General features: G+C 47.7%; 2 protein-coding genes across 10 annotated transcripts in view; both read right to left on the bottom strand.

Annotated features, from left to right (window-relative positions):
- Nucleotides 1-1,333: 1,333 nt before the first annotated feature.
- LOC115547988 (rho guanine nucleotide exchange factor 12) overlaps nucleotides 1,334-23,619 on the bottom strand; it is a 43,473-nt gene continuing 21,187 nt past the window's right edge. For 2 of the 5 annotated variants that reach the window (XM_030362530.1, XM_030362533.1), the window contains 10 exons: nucleotides 23,313-23,462; nucleotides 22,764-22,848; nucleotides 22,616-22,663; nucleotides 22,333-22,427; nucleotides 21,785-22,150; nucleotides 21,064-21,291; nucleotides 20,344-20,576; nucleotides 19,651-19,723; nucleotides 19,347-19,405; nucleotides 1,334-1,383 (listed from right to left, as the gene is read on the bottom strand). In XM_030362530.1, the coding sequence (XP_030218390.1) occupies nucleotides 19,374-19,405; nucleotides 19,651-19,723; nucleotides 20,344-20,576; nucleotides 21,064-21,291; nucleotides 21,785-22,150; nucleotides 22,333-22,427; nucleotides 22,616-22,663; nucleotides 22,764-22,848; nucleotides 23,313-23,462 (1,310 nt within the window). In that variant the 3' untranslated portion in view covers nucleotides 1,334-1,383; nucleotides 19,347-19,373. Of the gene's footprint in view, nucleotides 1,384-8,802; nucleotides 8,816-18,408; nucleotides 19,406-19,650; nucleotides 19,724-20,343; nucleotides 20,577-21,063; nucleotides 21,292-21,784; nucleotides 22,151-22,332; nucleotides 22,428-22,615; nucleotides 22,664-22,763; nucleotides 22,849-23,312; nucleotides 23,463-23,619 lie in introns of those variants that run through there. The other 3 variants (XM_030362534.1, XM_030362531.1, XM_030362532.1) reach the window with 3 other exon arrangements.
- Nucleotides 3,776-17,881, bottom strand: emsy (EMSY transcriptional repressor, BRCA2 interacting). Of its 5 annotated transcripts, none has more exons than XM_030362535.1 (20): nucleotides 17,549-17,881; nucleotides 16,172-16,280; nucleotides 15,809-15,908; nucleotides 15,250-15,324; nucleotides 14,835-15,010; nucleotides 14,039-14,194; nucleotides 13,058-13,344; nucleotides 12,592-12,829; nucleotides 12,030-12,242; nucleotides 11,540-11,689; nucleotides 10,990-11,169; nucleotides 10,502-10,644; nucleotides 10,020-10,193; nucleotides 9,310-9,514; nucleotides 8,827-9,000; nucleotides 7,723-7,917; nucleotides 7,102-7,256; nucleotides 6,089-6,736; nucleotides 5,384-5,941; nucleotides 3,776-4,921 (listed from the first exon to the last, which is right to left on the bottom strand). In XM_030362535.1, the coding sequence occupies exons 1-20, from the start codon at nucleotides 17,549-17,551 to the stop codon at nucleotides 4,739-4,741; spliced, it is 4,122 nt and encodes a 1,373-aa protein (XP_030218395.1). In that variant the 5' UTR covers nucleotides 17,552-17,881; the 3' UTR covers nucleotides 3,776-4,738. The 5 variants fall into 5 exon arrangements, with proteins under 5 accessions (XP_030218395.1, XP_030218396.1, XP_030218398.1 ...); XM_030362536.1 differs by having other exon boundaries at nucleotides 5,384-5,938; XM_030362538.1 differs by having other exon boundaries at nucleotides 10,020-10,184.

The raw sequence follows: 23,619 nt of genomic DNA, 5'->3' as shown, positions 1-23,619 counted from the left end.
CTATAAACATCACTGCTCTCTTATTTAAAGCCTGCTGACAAAAAAAGAGAAAAGATCTTGTAAATGTCCAGGGCAGGAGAAAAGTGCTCCACAGAGGCAACTATTAATGCTCTTTCCCATGGATTGGCCCCATTAAAGTCTTCACTTAACATTATAAACAGCCAGTAAATAATTAATACCTATAATCTCAGTCAAACTGGTGACTGGATGAGAGAGAGAGAGAGCGAGAGAGAGAGAGAGAGAGAGAGAGAGAGAGAGAGAGAGAGAGAGAGAGAGAGAGAGAGAGAGAGAGAGAGAGAGAGAGAGAGAGAGAGACAGACAGACAGACAGACAGACAGACAGACAGACAGACAGACACAGTCACAAAGAAAAACAGACAGACAGACAGAGAGACATACACCTTGCATATCTGCAGACAATCAAAATGGCCACTTGGCAGACAAAGAACATATTAGTATGGGCCATAAAACAAAAAAACATCAAACAACCACAATGCTTACCAACAAACCGAATGTACCTAATTTTTATAGAGCAATGTTCTTAGGTGCACCTCGTGAAACTGACTCAAACAAGAAACATTCTTTACACACAAACACATTACAGCTCCAGAGGGCAGATCATTCCATTGTGCCGAGTATAATCTCTGTTTATGTTCATCTCTGCTTGACTTATTCAGCCTTGAAAGGCCCCAGCTGGGCAAGTCCACTGAAGAGCGGGGCTTGAGGAACGAGAAATAGTTTTAAAGTGTTTTGTCTTTTATTTACTTTGGATTTGGGATACTTTGGTTTTCTTTGGAAATCGTAATGAAACACTTCATCAGAATATATTTCTAGACGTCGAAGCGTTGACTTCTGACCTGTCTCACCCTTTGCTGGGGATAAATCAGATTGTGGTGCAGGGAGGGCCGGGGGAGTGTGAGTGTGTGTGTCTGTGTGTAGGGATTGCTGTGGATGAATAATAAGTCATCGACTACTTTTGTCTAGCAAGAGAAAGACTCCTCTGGAGTCTCGAGAGTGGGGCAAGGCACAGCTTACCTCACACATACACACACACAAATAAAACATACATACGCCCTCCAGACACAAATACAAACACACTACATGCATACTTAATCTCAGTCTCTCTCACACATATACACACACACACACACACACACACACACACACACACACACACACACACACACACACACACACACACACACACACACACACACACACACACACACACACACACACACACACACACACACACAAATAAACAAAGAGATAAGCCAATGTGTACATACATTGTTTGTGTTTGTGTCTGTGTGTATGTGTGTGTGTGTGTGTGTGTGTGTGTGTGTGTGTGTGTGTGTGTGTGTGTGTGTGTGTGTGTGTGTGTCTGTGTGTCTGTGTTTGTGTGAGAGGTACTCCCTACCCTCGGGGTCCCTGACATAAACCAGATGGTGGTTGGTGTGAGACAGGGTGAACCAAGCGTTGCAGCGGCCTCTCTGTTCGCTGCTGCTTCTCTTATAGGATGAATGGTTCACTGTCAAGGTATCGGCCTATGAATCCAAGTTTAGGTTAAAAAAGCAAACTGTTATTAAAAACCCCAGCACTGGTATCTCCCCGCTTTGTATGACCTTCACTAAGAGTAGAAGTGGTGAGCAGTGTGACTTGGCTGTCACAGGATTTTAAGTTCTGTTCTTTAAGTTCTGCACAGCAGATGACGTTGACGGGATGGGGAAATAACTTCCAGTTGGCTGGATGTGTCAGGCAAAAGACTACGTACATACACAATTCGTACATCAGGTCTATGTCGACCAAAAACGAAAAACAAACTGATAGACATGCGAACAAACACATACACACACACATTGCATCTATGTGTACAGTCAAATACAGAAACAAACAAAAACGAAGAACCAAAACCTCTGTCCCGACTCTAGAAGTCTTCCACACACCGGATACCAACCCAGCAGTGTGCCCGGGCACCGGGTCAGGCCCCCCCCCCCTCCAACGGACCCCTGGGTCCGGTGTGCCGTGGAGAGTTAATCAGCTGACGGACAGTCATGGTGATCCTTAACAGAGCCACATGTCCTTGGGTCGGGTCCAACCAATCCAAGCTGCTCCTCTCTCTAGGAAGCCCGCCACACCACACACAATTGATTCATTTATCTTAACTGAGTAATAATCCAACCGCACGAGGCATACACAGTCGCACCCATATAACACTTCTGTTAGGGTCTTTCCATTTTATTCCCTCATGTCACTGTATGACGAATAAATTCAACTTGAACAAAATCCTGAAGCAGATACCTGTGGGCCAATAACAAATAAGGATATATTTCAACTGAAGGGACACTTTGTTTTCCCCCTAAAAGGGTACATATTAAAACAAAAGCTCCCAGTGAGATGAAAGTATGAGAGGCATCATGAGTTACAGAGCTCTGTAGTTAGGTTGGTGCTGATTCAGACCTCATTAAGTCTGTAGAGGCAAGGCCAGGTCAACAGGAAACAGGAAGTCAGCACAAGCCTTGTAGTCGGGAGGAAACACATTTCATAGACTCATTTATCTTCACAAAGGAAACCTCAACTGCTAACAGCAGTTTGGCTAACATTACTATTTTATTCTTGTGTCAGTTTTAACTGTTCTGTACACGTTTTAAATATAAATGCAATATTTTGTATTTTATGTAGATGAATACGTCTTACCTTAGAAAGAGACTTGAGTAACTTTCAATCTGGCTCATGGATGCTGCAATGAGTGCTTTGTGTGGTCAGCCCAATTAGATTCACGCCCTAATTCCTTCTCCTGTACGCCATATTTTGCACATCATTTTGTCCCAGTTGAGCACAAATCCACCTTCGAAAGCTCAGATCTTAAGTAAATCATGTAACTCAAAAATGGTTGCATTCTTTCTCTCCAATTTGCCCAATAGTTCTCAGTTCTGTAATACAATTAGTATACACTGTTACTTAATAGGGTTAGGGTTAAGGACATAATAAAATAAAAGACAAAACTGCAGAATATTTGTAGCTCAAAATATGATGTAGATCACCATTGGGCTTTTTGTATCTTCCCAATTGATGCTTTGTTTCTGGTAGCAATTCATTTAGGTAAGGTCTCACTGCACTATGCTATATCCCAAACATTGGATTTAGGTTTAGGGTTAGGTCTTAACACAAATGTGTTACAAATGCCCGACATTATCAAGGCAAGCATTCAGTAATTATAGCTATGAATTTGATTTACCCAGCAGTTCTGTAAATCCAATATTTAGGATATAGTTGAATGAGACCTAACGTAAATTAATTGTTACCAAATAGAAAGCATCAATGGGGAAAAGAGGGGAATTCTGCATGGCCACCTTTTGTTTTCCCAATTGCATTACTTTGATCCCTATCATCACATTTTTTAGTTTCGCTAGCCTAATCTTTGCTCCCTCAATAGGATATCGGTGGAAAATCCCTGCGTATTAAATGACAGGGATGCAAGTTGTTTAAGCAAATGCAACCAGGGAAAAAACCCTACTTCAATTACAGAGGTCAAAGAAGACGTTGTATGAGGTGCTTTCAGTGAACTGAAAGCAGGACGAATAATAAATGTTGACTCAGCAAAGTAGTGTAATAAAACGACAAAGAAGTCAGAAGATGAGAGACTGGGGCATTTGCTTAGTGCATAGTAGAGTTAAACTGTGACGAAGCGATTCTGTATGGAGTTATTATGTTCTGCTTTACTGTTCCTGCCCCCGCCCTAGCCTTAACAAGTGATCCAAATTTAAAATGACACATTCACAAATGCTCATAGCTGGTTTATTGAACAGCTTAAACATTTTTTTTTCCAACTAGTCTTCTAGTTTGAATAATATAAAGGCAAGAAAAAGACAAAAACAACAATAGGTAAAGCTATGACTATGCAAAACAAATGCATACTTTTGTTTTCTCCCTTCAGCGCCGTTTACCAGAAAGTAATTTACAAAAATGGAATATTCTTCAACACCTTTGTTTAGTCAGTTAAAAAGGACAATATCACAAATATTACACATTTTTCTCAGATCGTATTCTTCTTGACTGTTGATAATACATTTCTCATCTCCAACTTCTTCCCAAGGTTATTTTAGTAAAATAAAGATCACTTGAAAAAATGTTTCTCAGAAAACCATGGTGGGACAATGCGTGTTAACCGTAACGTGGAATACAAAGTCAAAGCGTGTCATCTGAAACAGCCGTAGTCCTGAACATTGTTGATATTCTTCTTCAACAGATGGACCCAAACGCAGGGCCAACAGCCCCAGGTATATATACGGACGTCTCTCACCATCAAAACACTGTATAATCTCCCCTTGGAGGGAGCGCTATCCTGTCCCCTTGGAAGGCTTTGCCTGCTCTTCATCAATGTGCTGCTGGTCCTGAATCCTGTCCCGAACATATTCCTCTGAGCTGTGTGAGCTCTGAGTCCCACGTCTCCTACGCTCACCACGCGACAGCCAGGGAAATGTTCATTTCGACTTCACTCATAGAAAGTACTGTACACTTTTATACACAAAAAAGCGCTACGAACTGGGTTACCGTATATTGGTGTTTATAAAAAAATAAAATAAAATATAATAAAATAAAAAGGAACTGAAAAAATAAAAACGTGATGTTTGGGATCCACCGATCAAGGGGAATATATGGCAGTGGTGTCGGGACAGTTTTAACGGCGCGCGCGTGTGTGTGTGTCCACGTGTTTGTACATGTTTGTGTTTGTGTGTCTAGGGCGGTCCAGCCATACTGCTGTCGTCGTCGTTACTGCTGCTGTCCACCTCCGGCTCCATCATGGGGCTGTCTCGGTCCAGCTGCTGGCTGGTGTAGTTGGTGATCTCCAGGAAGCCGCTGGGCTCCACCACCACGTTGGACTGGCTGGAGTCCGGCAGGATGGAGAACTGCGGGATCACCTGAGGGAAGCCGCCGCACATCGGGGAAGCTGTTAGTGGCGCACCGGTGAGTCATCCATGATTGCATGGATTTAAATTGGCTTTTGTTTAACTGGGCATTGGGTGATGGGTTTTATTCACCTAGCAGCTGTCTTGGTTCAACATTCCCGGAAACAGAAGGTGGTTTGGAACCGGGATGGATGCTTGGTGAATAAGGACCCTCTAATCATGCACTTTTTTCCTCACATTGAAGCCACTTTTCAATAATCTGGCCCCCTGGTTGTGGACATAGCAATTGCGACTACGGTTGTCGTGAATGTCTCTGTGCACAATCTGAAGGAAGGGATCTGCCCCTGGTTGCGAGCCGTTCCTTTGTCCACTCTAGTGCTCTTGTTTCTCACACAGGCTTGTCGTATTACTTTACGACACCTGGGGACGGACAGCGTCAGATACCCCCCCCTGGTGGACGGCCTGTGAACTCACCTCGATCACGTCCATGTCCTCCTGTTTCCTCTGGGTCGCCAGGGCCCCGAGGCGTCCGAAGGGCCCGCCGCGCTCCGCCTTCAGGTGGGCCGGGCGGTGGGCCGCGGGCCCCGTGCTGCTGATCAGCTGGCCCGCGTCCATCATGTCCGAGGTGGCCGGCACCGCCGCACCGCCTCCGTCGTCGTGGTGATGGAGGTGGTGGTGGTGGTGGTGGTGGTGGTGGTGGAGGAGGCCCGGGGCCTTGCGGTCGCTGGACGAGTCCACCACCATGGGCTCCACGCTGGGGTCGATCTCCGCCTCCATCATGGAGATCTTCAGGATGTCCGACGACCCTGAGGGCTTGGAGGAGCCGGGCTCGGCCGCCGCCGCCGCCGCCGTTGCCGCGGACGCTGCTGCGGACGCCCCCGCGAGCTTGGCCGCCGCTGCCGCCGCCGCCGCTGCGGCTGCTGCCACAGCATCCGCTCGCACGGCGGCAAAGTGCGGCGAGGGCGAGTGGTGGCTCCCGCCGAACGTGATCTTGGTGACGGTGGCGCTCTGCGTGATGATTGGCTGCTGCTGCTGAGGGTGAGACAGAGTGAGGGAGATTAGACTTTCACCCCCGCTCGCCTTCCACCCCGGCCGCTACGCCCCTCAGACACCCCCGCTGTGTGAGAGCTGTTACTATCAACCCTGTTGGGGTCAACGCTACGCGGGGGCGGTACTGACCTGGCCGGAGGAGGAGCTCTTCTCCGTGCCCACCGGGTGGTGGGCCTGGAGGGGGGGCGGCTGGGACAGCGGTGCGTGGATGGGCCTGTGGTGGGCCGTGGTGGGGGCCTGCTGGAGCCGGGGGAGCTGAGGCGTCAGTGGGGGCTTGGTGGCGGCGGCGGCGGCGGCGGCGGTGGTGGTGGTGGGGGCGGCGGTAGCTACAGGGCCCGCCTTGGGCCCCGGCGGCCCCGCCGCGCTCAGCGGCTTCTCCTTGGGACTCTGTGTGAGGGTGGGCGGGGCCGGGGCCGGGGTGGCGGCAGGCTTGGGCGGGGGCTGTCGGACCAGCTTCTTCACCAGGCAGTGGGTGGCGGCGCCGATGGAGACCACGGGCGAGGACGACGGGGAGGGCGTGGCCGACGGAGGGGAGGGCTGGCTGATCTGGGGCCGGCTCTGCAGCTGGGGTGGAGGCGGGGGGGCGGGGCTTAGGACAGGGGCGGGGGCCGGAGCGGGGGCGGAGCTTGGGGTGGGCGGGGCTTGCGAGGAGGAGGGCTGCGGGTGGGCGGCGGGCTGGCTAGAGCGGTAGAACAGGCCGGTCTGGGGGTCCAACGTGTCGCCCTCCAGCTCCCCCGCCTCCAGCGTGCTGTGGGGCTTGGGGTGGCTGACGGCGGGCTGCAGGGAGGCAGATGGGGGGGTTGACTGCATTGCGCGGGTTTAATCAGGAAAATTAACATCCCGTTCATGTGGCCTCAACCCCCTATAATAGCAGTATGTATAATCCACTCATTAGTCCACTTTAACTTGCGTTGTGTCTAATCCACTAGGGAACCAGCTGTTATTTTATTATAGTTTTCATCACTAATCTTCTCTGTTATCTCGGCCCTTTTACGATTATCATACGACTATTTCAGTAAATCATTAGTTTTCTCTTGAAGGGAAAAGGATGATTCAGACTAATCAGCGGTCAGGAATGGCGATATGTTTCGTGGGGAGGATGGGACCGGGACATTAACGCTAAAGCCCGACTGCAGCTTTACCTTGAGGCTGAGGAGGGACTCTGCCGACGTGGTGGAGACCACCTTGGTGACCACGGTGAGCTGCCCGGGGGTCTTCAGCATCCTGCCGGGCGGCTGGGTGGACGACATGACCACGTCCTCGACCTCGGAGGACGCTCCCCCGCGACCGCCTTTACCTGGGACCACAGAGGTTAACAAACACGGCGTGAGATACACAGCTGTGGGCCGGTGGTTTCCCACACTAGGCTGTATTTGTTTGGATGCTTGGATGGGATTACAATATGGAAATCCAGGTTTCTCTTTTGGTTTGTGGATGCAAATCAATGCCGGGAGAATAGAAACCAAAACCAAAACAGGAGTCTTTTTACCTGCCAGATTGGAAAAGAATCGACCAGCCAGACAATTCTTTAAATATCCAACCTTGTTTTTTAGCGGCCTAATAGTTCAACCCATCAGCCATTGGCTGGTAGCCGTTCTTAATAATGGATTCCTGTGTTACCTCTGGTCTCACAGGCATTTACTATTATTATCCAAAGCAAATTAGGACCACCTGGGACCCTTTGGCCCCTGGCCCCTCCACTAACCCCTCCTGTGATTCAAGTGGAGCTGTGACTTGTGGTTTTTGGTTCAGGTGAAGCCCACCTGCAGTGTGCTGCTCCGGGGCTGCGTCGGCCTCGGAGGAGGAGGAGGGCGTGGTAGTGGCGATGATGGTGGTGGTGGTGCAGGGCCGGGCCGGGGCAGGGGCCTGCCTCTTGTCCTGGGCCTGCTGGAGGGGCACAGCCATCTGGCTGAGGTCTATGGTGTGCTGCCGGGGCTTGGCCTCAGCCCTCTCCTTCACTGGAACCCAGAGAAGGAGGCAAAGCGCTCAGGGTAGGAGAGGCAGTGTGTTGGGCTGCACAGTACACACCCTAATGGTACTGTATTCCCCCCCCCCGACAGGACCTCTACACCAGGAGGCGCTGGGGAACCGGAGCCTGTAGCATCATGATGGATCCTCAACCCCACCAGCAAACTGTTTCTGCTGCGGTGCTCAGGCAGGCGTATCCGCAGTGATGCAGCAGAAGCAGAGAGACTAAGACGGTTTCTTTCACAAAGGCCATCGGGACTGTGAACACTGATCTCACCTGGGCCCCCAGCGGGTTACACACACTGCCACTCTTATGCACACACACACACACACACACACACACACACACACACACACACACACACACACACACACACACACACACACACACACACACACACACACACACACACACACACACAAACACACACCTTGATCCCTTATTCATCCACCCCAATTGCAAATAGCGTTGCTTCTGTTTACGGAAAGTATTGTTGCTGTTGTTTTTGCAGGAAGCATTGCCATTTTCATTTACTGGAAATCCTGTTTTTGTAGGTTACAAATAAAGTCATTGTATCTCAAGTTCTCTAGAAACCTAGAAAGAGCTATCACACTTGTGCTTCATTTGCAGTTTACATGTAGCAGAAATGCCGTAAAATAATTTAAAGCACCATGACCTGGCATTCACTCATCAGTGCAGTCAATTAAATGGCTTATTCAGCATCTCCTTGGTCTCTATCGGAGGAGCCAGGGAAGAGACCTGGCATGAAGACTTTTTTTTTTGTAATTGTTCTTATTGACTTCATAATCCAGAACACGTAAAAAAATATTTGTATGCCTGATCACGATGCATAGGCAACAGTAGGGTTTGCTGAGGTGTGTGTGTGTCTCTCGCTCACCAGTGGTCTGCTGCTGCAGCTCCAGCAGAGCCTTGATGGTGGAGGTGGCGGACTGGGACTCCCCGACAGACATGTCCTGGTAGATGATGGTGGTGGTGGGACTGGACTCCACCACCTCCTGCTCCATCCAATCCTGCTCCCTAGTGGTCACCAGGTGAACTACAGGCTGAGAGTCTGGAAGGGAAACCAAAAAGTAGACATACAGACATGAGAGGGGCAGTGATGTGTGTAAAGATTTGTTGATGTATTTTTAAAGTACGGACAAAATGAATTACTTCTGATTAATAAAAAAAAAAAGGACAGTAATTACAGTCAAATAAATATTACAAACAAAAAACACAAAAACGTGTGGTCAAACGCACAGGAAGAAAGGAATACGAGTACATATATTTAACAGCATAAAAAAAATAAAGTATATAAAAATACTAAATAAGTCAGTTTAACAGACATTTCCTATATGGGGGCGCCATGCCTCCTGCGTACCCTGGGTGGCGCTGGTGTGCGGGGTCTCGTCCAGGAAGCCGGCGGGGGTCTCGTCCCTGGGCGCCGCCCCCTCCGCCCCGGGGGGCTGGCTCTGGCCCGCCTCCGCCGAGGAGCGGGACGCCTGCTGCAGGGTCTCGCTCACCAGCTGCCGGGTCTGCTCGCTCACCACCGCCGCCTGGAACACCGGCTTGGGCTTGATCAGCACCTGGAAGGCACACAAATAGCTATGCATATACTTTTTTTTTTATAAATCAATAAAAAAGTCCATGGATCTCCCTTATCAATGATCATTTGTTCCCCCCCCCCCCCCCAATTGATTCAACATACAGGGCCCACCAGCTTGCCCGAGCCAACAACATTGCATTGAAGAAAGAGGTTAATTGATTGGCTGCACATGCATTGTTTTAGGTGTCCATCCATTGGATTAACCAATCAGTTGACTTGAAATAAATTAATTACCGGTAATCAATTTGTTAATGACTTGAAATAAATCAATTAACCAATTGGCAAACAAACGGGCCGACTCTACTGACTCATCAGCCGTAGTGACGGCGTGATTACCCCATGATGCTTACACTGGAAAAGTAATGGAACATGGAGTGCAAATGGAGTGCAAATGTATCAGGATTGTGTTCAGAGGACGACCCGGGTTCCAGCTGAAGCCTGGACCAGCGTCCCCAGAGACCAGGACGCACGGCGGCCCGACTCACCTGCGTCTTGCCCTGCTGGCCGTACACTATCTTGGTGGGGATGATCTTGGTGGCCGTGGCCTGGGCCCCTGAGCTCATGCCCTTGGGCTGTGTGACGATCATCTTGGTGATGGGCCTGGAGGCGGTGATGATGGCCGGCTTGCTGCCCTGGACTGCCTGCAAGCTCTTTTCACCCTGCCGCAAGAGCGTACGGCGTCAGCAACGCAAACCGCCAGACTCTCCCCCCCCACACACACACTCCATACAGTAGAGCTACAGACAGGGAACACCTGCTCATAGCTGCCATGTTTGTTTTTGGGTCCTGATATTTATGCAACTTTGTACCATTACTGATCAAATAAATACAAATATCGACCAAAATGAAATTGCTAAATGTACATTGCAGCTTTCAGTGGTGTGTCGGCCCAAGGTCTAGGTACACGACCATGATTTTCCCACAGCAGGTTGCAGTGCGTGCTGTGATGAGGGAGGTGGATACTGACCCCGGCGTTGAGCAGCGTGGTGACCACGTTCTTGCCCGGCAGCCCCTGGATGGTGGCTCCTTTCCCCGTGGTCTTCTGGACCACGATGACGTTGGGCTTGGACGTCATCGGGATGGTGGTGATCTTAGTCGTGGTGCCTAGGCCAGAAAAAGATAACAGAACAATACAAATAAAAACCTGTATACAATTAAATCACTGTCATATTTTTTATCTTTTTAAAATACTTTATTTGATTGTTACAGTCAAATCACTACATCCCCTCAACTCCTTTGACCATTACTACCTTTCCCAAGACAAATGGAAGAGAATTATTGATGTGTGATTAGCTCTGCAGTAGCTCACAAAGCTAAATTGTCAAAACAGGCAACAGAGTTGTATCTCATCTTTCCTCGTCAGGACAAGACGTAATAATCATTAACATCCATACACATTCAAGGAGCTGTTCTCGAATCAAAGTGAAAGTGCCGCCAGTGACTCCGGGGTCTCACCAGAGACGATGTTGCTGCTGATGATCTTCCCCCCGAGCGTGGCCAGAGACTTGGGCACCACGGTGATGATGCTGCCGCTCGTGGTCTTCACGTAGGTGGCGCCGGCCGCCGCCGCCGCCGCCGAGATGCGGGCGCTCATGTTGGGGCTGACCGTGGGCCTGGTGTAGGTGGTCTGGGTGGCTGAGGAACCATCGATTATAGAACACAAAGAGGGTGGTCTCTGGTTAGCCCTAGGCTCACAAAGGAAACACAGGCCTCTTGTATACCAACAGATAAAAAAAACACAAGAACCCGGTTACTAACCCATCACTAACACTAACACATTAACCAACCTTACTACTAACTACTAAGGCTACCCTGGGACTAATAGGGGGGGGGGGGGCGTGGACTGGGACTAACGAGGGGCTGGACTGGGACAAATAGGGGGGAGGACTGGGATCGACAAGGGGGTGAACTGGGATCCACAGGGGGGTGAACTTGGACTAATGAGGGGAAGGACTGTGATTTAAGAGGGTCGACTGTAACTACTAAGGCAGGTGGGCTGGGCTACCTGTTGGCTGGGACACCAGCTTGGTGCTCATGATGGCTCCGTTGCTGCTGACCACCATGATGGGGGAGGAGCTGCTGCTGGACAGGCCCACCGAGGAGGGCTTGGGCAGGATCTTACTGGGCTGCACCTGCTGGGTGATGATCTTCACACCTGCACACACACACACACACACGCACAAACACACGGGATGATCAAACAGCAGTCTCAAACCGTGACATGCACTGTGAACAATATGAGAACTTCATGACGAAACAGCGTTTCAGGATCTCTGTAGAGATAGTTAGGCTAGGCTAATAAGTCCTAGGAAGCACAAACAACCTTGACCAAAGCAAAAATAGAAATGTGTATAACAGGGCTCGAAATGAACCCCTGCCACCAGCCAATGGTGGAAAGATTTGAGCCTTAGCTGGGTAAAAGAAAAAGAAAAAAATTGCTAGTAGTTTTGTTGGCTTCCAATGAATAAACCATGTATGGAGGGGGGGGGGGGTACCTGACTCTTGCTTGATCTGAATGGTGGGCTTGGAGCCGGCCATGCTGGAGCTGGTGGAGGAGGAGGCCTGGGCCTGGCTGACGCTGATGGTGGCGCCCTGCTGCTGCTGCAGCTGCTTGGGGAACTGGGCCATGATCTGGGTGGGCGAGCCCGCCATGGTCTTTGGGGAGGGCAGACGAGCCGACGCCACCTTCACGCCAGCAGACGCAGAGCCTGCAGGGCCAAGGGGAAAGTCATATATTGGCAGTCTGGGGCTTTAATGGAAGCCATGTGTACACGCTTCCGTTTCACAGAGTTCCAACCTCTAAAAGGTTTAAATCAGTTCAAACTTAGTTTAAAGTTAAGTATAAAGTTGATTTCATTTTAATTGTATTGGTATTGTGCAGTGACCCTTAGAAACTAAAAGCTTTGCCTAAATTAGGCTATTTAACAAACGGGCATGAAATAAAGCATGTCCATCTTGCGGTTAGTGATCCTGCTCCATCCATTATGTGAGGGAAGCCAAACACTGTACTCTGCCTCACTATCGACCGACGGAGACGGTGAAGACGTGAACACATACACTGAGCGACGGTGGACATGACGGCCGCCGGGCTGGCCGACACCACGGCCGTCACGGCGACGGCGGCGGCGGCGGCGCTGGGGAACACCACCGTCTGCTTGTGGCTGGCCGCCGTCAGCATGGAGGTGGACACCAGCTTGGAGAGGGCCGCCGCGCTGGCACTGTTGCCATGGGAGTGGGACTTGGACAGGATGTTGGGCACGAAGTTGGAGCTGGGCGAGGTCGTCACGATGATCACCTGATCCCAAGTAGGGGGGGAGAGTTAAAAAATAGAGCGTTGTGTTGAGGTGCCCAACAAAAGATTTTACAATTTAGTTATTTTGACAGAATATTCAAAAGGAAAACTGCTGCCATCCCCCAATTAAATACTAATCAGTCAATCCTTTCATATCCTCATAAATATCATTACTGCAAACAGGCCTGAATTATCTTGCTATATGTGTCCCGTCACTAGGGGGCGCCGTACCTTCTGCGTGGTGCTGCTGGTGCTCTGGATGGTGGGCTTGGCGAAGGTGATCTTGACGGGCGACAGGTGCGGCGGCAGGGAGTTGGCGATGCTCTGCATGATGTTGCTCATCTTAGGGCTGCTGGCCGACAGCCCCACCATGGGCGAGGCCATGGGCAGGCCCACGCCCTTGGAGACGGACGGCGCCGTCGCCTTGGCGACCTCCTTCAGCACCACGGGGGACGAGCCCGACGAGTTGGTGCGCCGGCGCTTGCGGGGCTTCTCGTCCTCGTCGGAGCAGCTCACACCTGGCCGAGAGGGAGGGAGGGAGGGGGGGGAAGAGAGAGAGAGAGAGAGAGAGAGAGAGAGAGAGAGAGAGAGAGAGAGAGAGAGAGAGAGAGAGAGAGAGAGAGAGAGAGAGAGAGAGAGAGAGAGAGAGAGAGAGAGAGAGAGAGAGAGAGAGAGAGAGACACAGAGGCAGAGAGATGGGAAAGAGCAAAGGGGGGTTAGGAAATAGAGAGATGAGAGAAAAGGTAAAGACAAACAGAGTCGCCTTGCATGGTTGACTCTGGCGTCGTTGTGTCAATGTGTGTATTAACCGATGTAAGTCGCTTTGGATAAAAGCGTCTGCTAAATGCCCTAATTGCCTAATAATTGTATTGAGAAGGCAATGTAACTCTTTAGCAACCAAAACCACAATCTACTGGTGTTGTTGTAATATTCAAGTAGCACGACAACATCAAATCGGTCTGTTGAAATACATCAAGACCGTGTCTGAGTAGGGTGAGGTTGAAGGCTTTACGACTTTTGTGGCCAATGCTGAGCAAGACGGAGTGGAATGCTGAGCTAATCTGTAGTTCCCCACTAGTCTGAGATGTACTGACGGGACGCTAATGGGCCCTATTCCCCTGGTGGTCATCCAGGTTCCCCCTTGGTCCTTAAGGCTAGCCCTGTGGGGGACATGTGGTCGGGGGGGTCCCACCGCTGTAGTCGCTCACTCACTCTTCACGTAGACCGTGCTCCCGCTGGGCAGCAGCACCACGTTTGATGCCGGGCTGGGCGGCCGCGGCGACGACTTCACCGCCAGGGACCCGCCCCCCGTCGCCGTGGCGCTGGTGGGGGTGCAGGTGGTGCTCGTGTAGGAGTAGCACACGACGACTGCATGGAGCGACAGGTCATCAACATGTTGGTAATGCATTTTAACAAAAGACATTCAATAGGGATGCATTGAGATGCAAGACTGCGTTCCACGACTACTCAATACTTGTGGTCAATTGGGAGAGAGAAAAGCACTAAGATTGACTTATATTTAAGTATGTTTTATATTTATATTAGTGCTGTCAAGCGATTAAAATATTTAATGTCATAGTTAACTCACGATTAACCGCAAGCAATTTTTTTTCTATGCTAAATATCCCTTGATTTCTTTGTCAAATTAATTTTTCTCATTTTAATGCTCTTATCAACATGGAGAAGTGCATCGGCTTGCCTTGTGCAAATGGTTATTTATTGATAACAACAATGGCATATACTGATCAAAACAGGACGATACAAAAAAAAGCCTATAGTGCAATTAAACGATGAACATACAAACATACTGCCTTGAACATAGCAGTCAGGCTACTGCTTCTTTGTTTTGAGCCAAAAAAAAAAAAAAAGATTTGTGTTAATCACGTGATAAAAAAATTAACGCCGTTAAAATTGGTTTGCGTTAACGCCGTTAACGCGTTTAACTGCCAGCACTAATTTATATATATGTAAATGTTGTATAAATAGGAAGTTCAATAGTGCCCCTTACCTTCTTTGTTGCCCGTTTCAGCCGGCAACAGGAGGGATGCGTTCTGATTGGCCGTGGCGTTGGCCACGGCGTTGGCCGTCACGGTGAAGGCCGTCTGCGGCACCAGTCTGGGCATGAGCGGAACGAGGCGCCGGCCCTCGATGGACCACTCGGAGGCGCTGTTGGGTCCAGACATGCTGTGGCGAGAGAAAACAAGGCTCTGGTGACGTAACCCACGTTGCCGTGTAGAGCACGGCTCGCTTGGAGGGCTGTCATAGCTCTCTACACGGATTAAACAGCGGCGGGATGTAGTTGGTTTTAAAGTGTAGTCCGGTCGTTCTGGAGCTAATAGGGTGCCCCCGGTGGTCAGATGGTGACGTGTGTGTGGGTGGACGGTGGGGAGTGGTCTAGAATGACTGGGTGTTGGTACACTCACTGGTAGGCGATGGTGGTGAGGCGCTCATCGTTGACCGCCCTGCGGACCTCGGCGCGGTGGCGCTCTGTGGAAATGCTGGCAGACAGATATAGTGTTCTTATGGATTGTTGTACGGTAAATTGCTTTAGCTTATGAGGAGCATTGTCCAGTGGTTATTCAAAGCCCCAACTCATATCACGTATAGATTACTAAAAAGAAAATCTTTCATATACAGTACAACTATCATTCATATTTTACTCGTGTTATCGTATAACAGCATAGTTATCATCAATAAATAATAATATTAACAACCGACTTTCCGTCAGCTCGGTGCCTTGATGACCGTTTTCTAATAAACGTATGTTTGCTTAACGTCTGATAATTAATTACCTAGTGTTAATAAGCTTGCCATTTGTAACACAATGGATATGCATTAAATATGTCATTGATGGCTTGAGAATTTTAACATTCACACGCGTCCCTTAAAAGTGACACCAAAAATGGACCATGATCCCCCTCTGCACAACTCTACACAACACCACACCACAGAACTGGGTTGGACCAGGGAACCAGCATTTACCCCAGGATCTTGGTGAGCTCCCCCAGCAGGTCCTTCTTGTCCTTGGTGAGGTCGCCTTGGGCTCGCAGAGCGCTGATCACTCCGGCGTAGGCCTCCAACTCTGAGGAAACAACACAACGGGACGGTGGTCACGTGATAAGCATTTGGCAATGAGAAAACCTTTAACGAGGGAGCAGACAGCTTTATCGACATAATCCACTCTCAGGGTCCACCTGCTATTTCCATCCGGTTCTCACACACACACACACACACACACACACACACACACACACACACACACACACACACACACACACACACACACACACACACACACACACACACACACACACACACACACAGTGCAGGGCTGGGCAGCCTTACCCAGCTTGCGCAGTATCCTCTTGCACTCATCCCTGCCGAGGTCCAGTATGGTGGGCCACACCACAGGCATGGTGCCGGTCGCCAGCGGTTTCTCCAGCTGAATCATGGGCTGCATACAAAATTATCTCATGAGGCTAGACTAAATACATTGAGTAGTATCAACTGCAAACACAGGCCAGTAGTAAACTGAAATGATCAACTGGGACTAGGTAAATAAGGCACAATATATAGTAAACATTAAAAAACTATTATTAAACTTGCTTGACTCTGCAGTGCTTGCCTGTGAATAATATATTAATAAGCATAAATATCATTGTGCAAAGTAGACCGGAGGTAGCTGTATTTTTCTGGTTTTAGCTTCATCCAGACTGAATCCGTGCTGAGAATTGACGGGCAGGATCGATTAACAGGAGCGGCAGGCAGTAAAGACCTGCAGATCTCAGAAGAATACCCTACCATGGTATCATGTATAGAGGATTGGAGAGACTCTTGATAATAGTCAGCACAGCTTAGACCTCATTCTCTCTTGATCCACCACCACCATTATGGGCAGTCAGGGTAACTTCAAGGACTGAACCAATTTCTTACTATGCTTTTTTAGAATAACCTCCCTGCATGCTGCACACCCATCACAATTCATTACATAGAAAATTAAGGAATGCAAACCGGATCTTAATTAACAGTTATTAGTATAAAAATGTTATTCCAGTTTCATTTATTATTTTCCGTTATTCCCCTCAGTGCAGTTACATAAGCGCCGTTGCAATCCATAAATTGTAACCAGATGGGTGTGTCATTGTGATTGAAGTTGATCATTGCAGAGTTGCGTACTCAGATTGGGAGTCTAAAAGAACAAGAATGGATGCAGACTTGCACGCTGGCTTTGCTTTACAACTTTAATTTAGGCAGGCGTAAGATGTACCGCAGCCATTTCGGCCTTGCATGTCAGAGCATTATAGAGCTGGGTAATGAGAGTCTTGCAGCAAAGGTGAGCGCATCTGCTACTGAACAGACACTACAGGGGTAGTATACGAAGCAAACCAGCGACACGTCGATTATATATACATTAAGCTCGGTTCTCGCAGTTATATTTAATAATGTAGGCCTTATAAATAGGCCTACATGTTATTTGTGTTTGTTGTTTTGGGTCATTTGATGCATCGATGTATTGTCCTCCTGCAACATAGTGCGAACATGTCAGCTGCCATCATTTTCTAAATGGTAATATCATGTCATGCTTGGCCATCGCTTAAGACGTATTAACGCATCGCAGTGATATCCCGTTTGGATACATTAACTGTCTCCAGATGTCTTTGGTTAGCTGTACAGCTAACGGGCTTCTATTCGTAGCTTTGTTTATACAATCCCAGGCCTTACCATCACTTAGTGGAGCTGCCTCAGATTCTGGCTGATGATCTCTCCGTCCAAACGAACATGGCTGACATTCAACATGACATGTATCATATTAATCGCTTTTATGAAAGCACTGTTCCGTTGTATAAACACTATCTTAATCTCTATATCCTTGTCATTAGTTGGGTTTGTTTATGTCTTTGCTACCCGAAGCTACCGGATGCTACCAGCAGTCGTCTTCTTCGTCCATATTGGTACTTCCGGTGAGCTCGCGGGCAGTATCACACCGGTCTCGCAGCTCTGCCCCTGTTGGAGAGATGCTAAATTGAATCAGACTCTCAATATATATTCATTAATTAATTTGTCGTGCGCATACATAATGGTATTGATTTGAATGGAATTCTATTCATTAATATGGAGAAAACAGTGTTTACGATATACATACATTGAACATGTTCTGAAGAAAGTGCACTATTGAAACCATCTATTTAGTATTTTTATATTGAGTATATTCAATTTCAGTGACATTGTTTCAACAGCTTCTCTCAATACATTGCATGATTATATCATTTTAAAACAAACAAAAAAAGGACAAACTTTAATATATATTTAAATACGTTATTTGTTTAAAACAGGGTTATAAAATTCACTTTTTTCCTTCCTTTTACAAATAAGACAAATCCAAAAGATAAAAATCCTTGTTAAGTAAAGTATTCCAAACACATTTATATATTCTATATAGTAAGCAAAAAACGTGACAAAATAAAATAAAAAACAACCCAATACAACCCAAGCTTTTACTCGACATGTGCAGTCTTCCATTTGGCTAGGGTTCGGATAAAAGTGATTTCAGTATATAGTTCATTTCAAACAAGAACAGTGTGTCGATTTTTATGTTTTTAATCAACAAAATATTTAACATAACATACAAACTCCAGCTTCGGTAGTTACTTCTCAATGACATGGGTTAAAGGCAGTTATTAACACTCCTTCACTTTTGTCTCACAGTTGACCAGATTTAATGACAAATGAAATAATCTCATGAATATTATGGTTTAGGTTGTATCATATGTTGTATAGTTAGTGTGTGTGTGTGTGTGTGTGTGTGTGTGTGTGTGTGTGTGTGTGTGTGTGTGTGTGTGTGTGTGTGTTTGTGGGGATAAGGTCAATAGAAAAATGCCTGAATGCATTAATACACAAACATTAGCATTAGTAGTAGAGATCCATATGTATAAGCAATAGTGATTCATTATCATTTGCGGAAATGGTTCAGGGACAAAAAGTTGTTTCTCAAGTGTATTCACAAATGTGAAACCCTCAGGTAAACGCTCAATAGTTTCTGAAGAATTCCTCAAATGACTATGCTAGTTTATCTCTTTTTCCGTTTCTTATAAGCACACTAAAAGAGATGCCGAAGGAGGCAGTAGAAAAACATGACCTTTAAGGAGGGTTGAGGAGGATCTGGGGCAAAGCAGGAATGTGAGAAATTTCCCAACAGGCCTTTGCTTGGAATCGGTTCTCACCCGAATCTGATCTAGTTTCACGGTAATGCTTGGATGAACTACGGAAATACTTTCCTAGATAGCATTATTCCTAGATAATGTCAGTCCTGCCAAATCGTCCCTTATTCTGTGCAAATTAATTCTTCACTTTGTATAGTATAGTATAGTATATGTTACAGATGACTTGAGATATTTTGCATCCGGTTGGTTTATTATTGTTCATGACTATTATACTCCTATCTTTGGTTTATTGCTCCCTGTTATTAATATTTTATCATTCATGCCCTGCATTTTTATGATAGAGAAAAATGCATATATACATGTGTGTGTGTGTGTGTGTGTGTGTGTCACCGCTCCTCTGACGAGCAGTTTGCCTGACCTATAAAGAAAGAATAAGAGACACAACTAAATAATCATACGTTCAAAAGAGAGCAGAAGATAGCTATACAGAATAAAAAGGATCACAAAAAGGAACAAAATGACATAGTGCTTTGGGTTTGTTTGTAATATATAGTGTATACATTTTATGGAGTGTATAGAGTATAAAGTGCATAGCATATCCAGTGTGCAGAGTAGAGGGAGTATACGGTGCATATAGTATTGAGGGTAGAGAGTTTAAATTACCATTGTACTCCTCTGAGTCAGCAGGCCTTTCGGTCACAGTATGACATAGCTGGTTATATCTATCCTCCACGTCCTGTAAGGCAGAGTGTTTTGAGTCAGCAAAGTGAACGGTTTGGCAGTTAGCAGCTATCTAAAATCTGTCATCTGCGGGTGACAAAATACAATTAATTATGATCGGCTGAAACAATGCATGTCTAACTCAAATGTTTCTAACTCATACAGTTATGCATTACTCTTATTACATATCTTCTGTATATTTTGTCTTTATATTGTAATCGTATAACTAATAACTATAACTGTCCTTTCTTGTATGTCGTGAAACCCAAATGCCCCATCTGGGCTGAATAAAGCACCTTCTTATCTGATGTAGTTTAAGAGAATACATATATCACTTTACGCTAAGGGTACATTAATTAATCATTCATTAAGATGAATCAATGCAGTTATAAGTCGTCACTTACAATTATCTAACCGTTAACGAAGGGTCTAGTAATCATTCATTCATGGTGTTCATGACTAAGGTAATGCGGTTCATGTGAACTAAGATATTAATTTATTCTTAGAAGATAGGGTTAGTTAGATGCTATGCTCTATAATAATGCTCACTACTGCATGAACTAATGTTAATTACTCTTCCATCCCTATACCCTGATTTTAAAGTGTCCCCAGAGACCATCTCAGTATAAGGGTTACCTTGAGGTGCTGGAGGCTTGCCTGCAGCAGCCTCAGGTGGGTCATGAGCCGGCGGCTGAGGTTGGGGCCCGGGACGCCGCCGTCCCCGTCCGCCTCGCCCGTCTGGGAGAAGGAGGACAGCAGCTTGCTCAGGTCGATCCCGGGGTCTCCTGGAGCTCCATCTCTGTCGTCATCGTCGTCGGTGTAGCTCTCATCTGAGCCCAGGAAGCAGGACTCCAGGACAACGTAGCCACCTGCGCGCGTATGGGTGGAGAGAGGGTATGAGGGGGGAGAGGGTGTATGGGTGGAGAGGGTGTGAGGGTGGAGAGGGTGTGAGGGTGGAGAGGGTATATGGGTGGAGAGGGATTGGAGATGGAGGGTGGAGGACATGAGCTCAGGTGGAAGTAGTGTGAATGTTACTAGGTGTGGTTTGTAGTGTGATTGATTCTTGTGTATTGGTTATGAGTTGTCTGATTTTCTATACAATATAACGTTTATAGTTATAATTGTATAATGTTATAATTTATAAATAACTTAATACCATCATCATTTTAAATATATACACAAACATACAATGCTATGTTGAAAATGTCATGCAACATAAATAATGATATACTCTGGCCTGGTAAAAGGAACTTGGTTAAAATCCCCATCGTTTAGAGAGATGGAGAAATAGAGAGATGGAGAAGTCATGTGGCCCACACTATCCCAGATGCTCTGAATCTGTTGCTCACTCCTCACCATTGACTGCCGGCCTCTCCACCAGCCCAGGGTCTCGACGTGGCAGCGCTGGCTCCTCAGCCCAGCCAGCAGAGGGCGCCCTCCTTTCCCAGTTGGAGTTCCTGGCGTTGTATGGGAACTCCTCCGCAGGCTGATCCTCAAGCTTCTCCTCCTCCTCCTTCTCCTTCTGCTTCGGCCCCTCCTCTCCGATGACCATGTGCTCCAGGAGGAGCTGCTTCAGCGTTGCCACTGGGATATCATCACAACAGACACACACACCGTTCCTGATCTATATGTAGTTGTACAAGGCTCATCAGTTAGATTGGACAGCCAACAAAGGGAGGTGACCAAAAGGAATACAAACAACTACATGCTCACTGCTTCTACTTCATGAATAATTGGAGATTTGGATGAGCTGGCAATACTACAAAACATTATTCGAAAGCTAACAAATGACAGGAAGTCTGTTCCAATTCTGATGCTGGAGGGAGCATTTTGCTTGCTTCATTATTTAGTAAACACAGCAAATGAGATCACTGTGCAACAATTCAAGCTAATCAGTAACCGCCACTGCAAAACCAATGTTTATATGCTGTACCTCTGTCCGGGCTGCTGTGTTTAGTTAATCTTTCAGCTGGCAGGGCAACCAATGGGTTTACCGGAGCAGAACTCCAAAAAAAAAACACAAACTAAGACCTCAGTGTAAACAAAGGGTAGCGAACATGCATCCTAAAGTACCCACGTGTGTTCAGGGCGTCTTCGGCTCTGGAGGAGCACGGGGGTTGGTCTAGGGCGAGGTGCGTGTCCTCGTGGCTGTCGATGGCGATGGCGTGGCGGGACCTCTCTCGCAGCAGCGGCAGCCGGTCGACCATCTCTCCGTCCAGGAAGGCCTCCAGCTCGTCCACGTCTACCACATCTTCCTCCTCCTCTTCAGCCTCGTCTCCTAGTTTTCGCTGTCGGAGAGGGCCTTCTTGTTGTTCTTCCTCATCGGCCCTTTCCACCCGGGCCGACTCCCCGTCCTCCTCCTCGTCTGAGTCGATGCTGTCAAAGGGGTTGGTGCTGGTGGTCGAGGCGTTGGCCCGTGGAGCCGGGGACGTGTCGTCTTTATCTGCAGGGTGACGGGGAAGACATGGTAGAGCCGTGTTGTTTTGAAGGGCACCGGTAGCACAGTAGCAACCCCTAGCTTGAGCGCGAACTAGGACCTCGTCGATGCAGCGATAACAGAGTGGTCATCAATCTGTTTGTTTAGAAGGAGTGTAGAAGAGGTAGGGGGAGCTGGACGTCTCCTACCTGTGGACAGTGCGCTTCCAGTCAGGGAGGGGAGAGGATCCCTACTGGCCGGGGCCCTCCCAGTGTGGGTCAGGTCAAGAGCCGACTGCCCAGCGCTGAAAGAACACACATGCACACACACGTGTCCTCAGTACAAATAGATGGATGTTCAGTTCAGATACAAGTGGTTGTCTTGCACACACACACACACACACACACACGCACACGCACACGCACACGCACACACAGATGAGTGAACAAGCACCACTGCTAACAGGGAGAGGGGGGGAGGGGGTGGACTCACAGCCTGGCCTTCATGGTCTCTGCACACTGTGTGATGAGACGCTGCCATCTGAATGAGAGGAGCGAACATGACAGCGTGAGAGAGCAGCAGCAGACCAAAAGAGAGGTGCTAGAATGTGTAGAGCTAATATTATGACAGGTGGACTTACGTCTTCTGCTCCGACACGGTGTGCGCAGCCAGCTCATAGATGGCTCGGTTACCCGACGTGGAGATCACAAAGAAGGACTTGGCGTCTGCAGGCGGACAAACGAAAAAGAGATAAATCAATAAATAAATGTCTCCGCATCCTCCAACCAGCTGATCAGAGCCAATATAATGCGTTTATTTTCTCTTTTTGTTGTGAAAATAATGAATGACATTGGCGTCAGTATCATTTCGAAATAACTGTATTTTAGGCACGAAGTGCAAATTTACAAAAAAATAAAATCAAATAATTTTTGGGGAGAATGCTGGAATCCTATAACGGTACCACCGCCAATTGACTGGTCTGTGGCGCCATACGGATGCCTAAAAATAGGTTATTCAATATTTGTGATTAAATGTCAGCCATGACAGTAACTTTCCTGTCCTCCACATCAAAATGTCTGTACTTGAAGTTAAAAAGTGCTTCATCGTCACCTGACTTCTATTCCAATTGTATCTATACATCTCCACGGTGTGTTTATCTACACAGTATATGTCTATGTCTGGTCCCTACCGGTGGCCACGGGGCGCACTAGCACGTTGTCGAGCTTGATGATGGGGCTGAAGGTGCCCGCCAGGTTCATGCTTTGACCCTTCAGCACCAGCCGCTCGTCCTGCTTCTGCAGCAGCACCAGCACCTCCTCCAGCAGGATGGAGAACAGCTCTGCACACACACACACACACGCACACGACGCACACGCCAACACACACACACACACACACACACACACACACACACAACCACACGCACACACACACACACACACACACACACACACACACACGCACACACGCACACACACACACACACACACACACAC

This window comes from Gadus morhua, chromosome 7, assembly GCF_902167405.1.
Source record: "Gadus morhua chromosome 7, gadMor3.0, whole genome shotgun sequence".
Taxonomy (NCBI): domain Eukaryota; kingdom Metazoa; phylum Chordata; class Actinopteri; order Gadiformes; family Gadidae; genus Gadus; species Gadus morhua.
This window is presented reverse-complemented; position numbering and strand designations above follow the sequence as displayed.

Coding starts and splice junctions, on each gene's coding strand:
- emsy (XM_030362535.1), bottom strand. Junction 15,909..16,171: donor GAGGATACTGCGCAAGCTGG/GTAAGGCTGCCC, acceptor TTGTTTCCTCAG/AGTTGGAGGCCTACGCCGGA. Junction 4,922..5,383: donor AGGACATGGACGTGATCGAG/GTGAGTTCACAG, acceptor GGCTTCCCTCAG/GTGATCCCGCAGTTCTCCAT.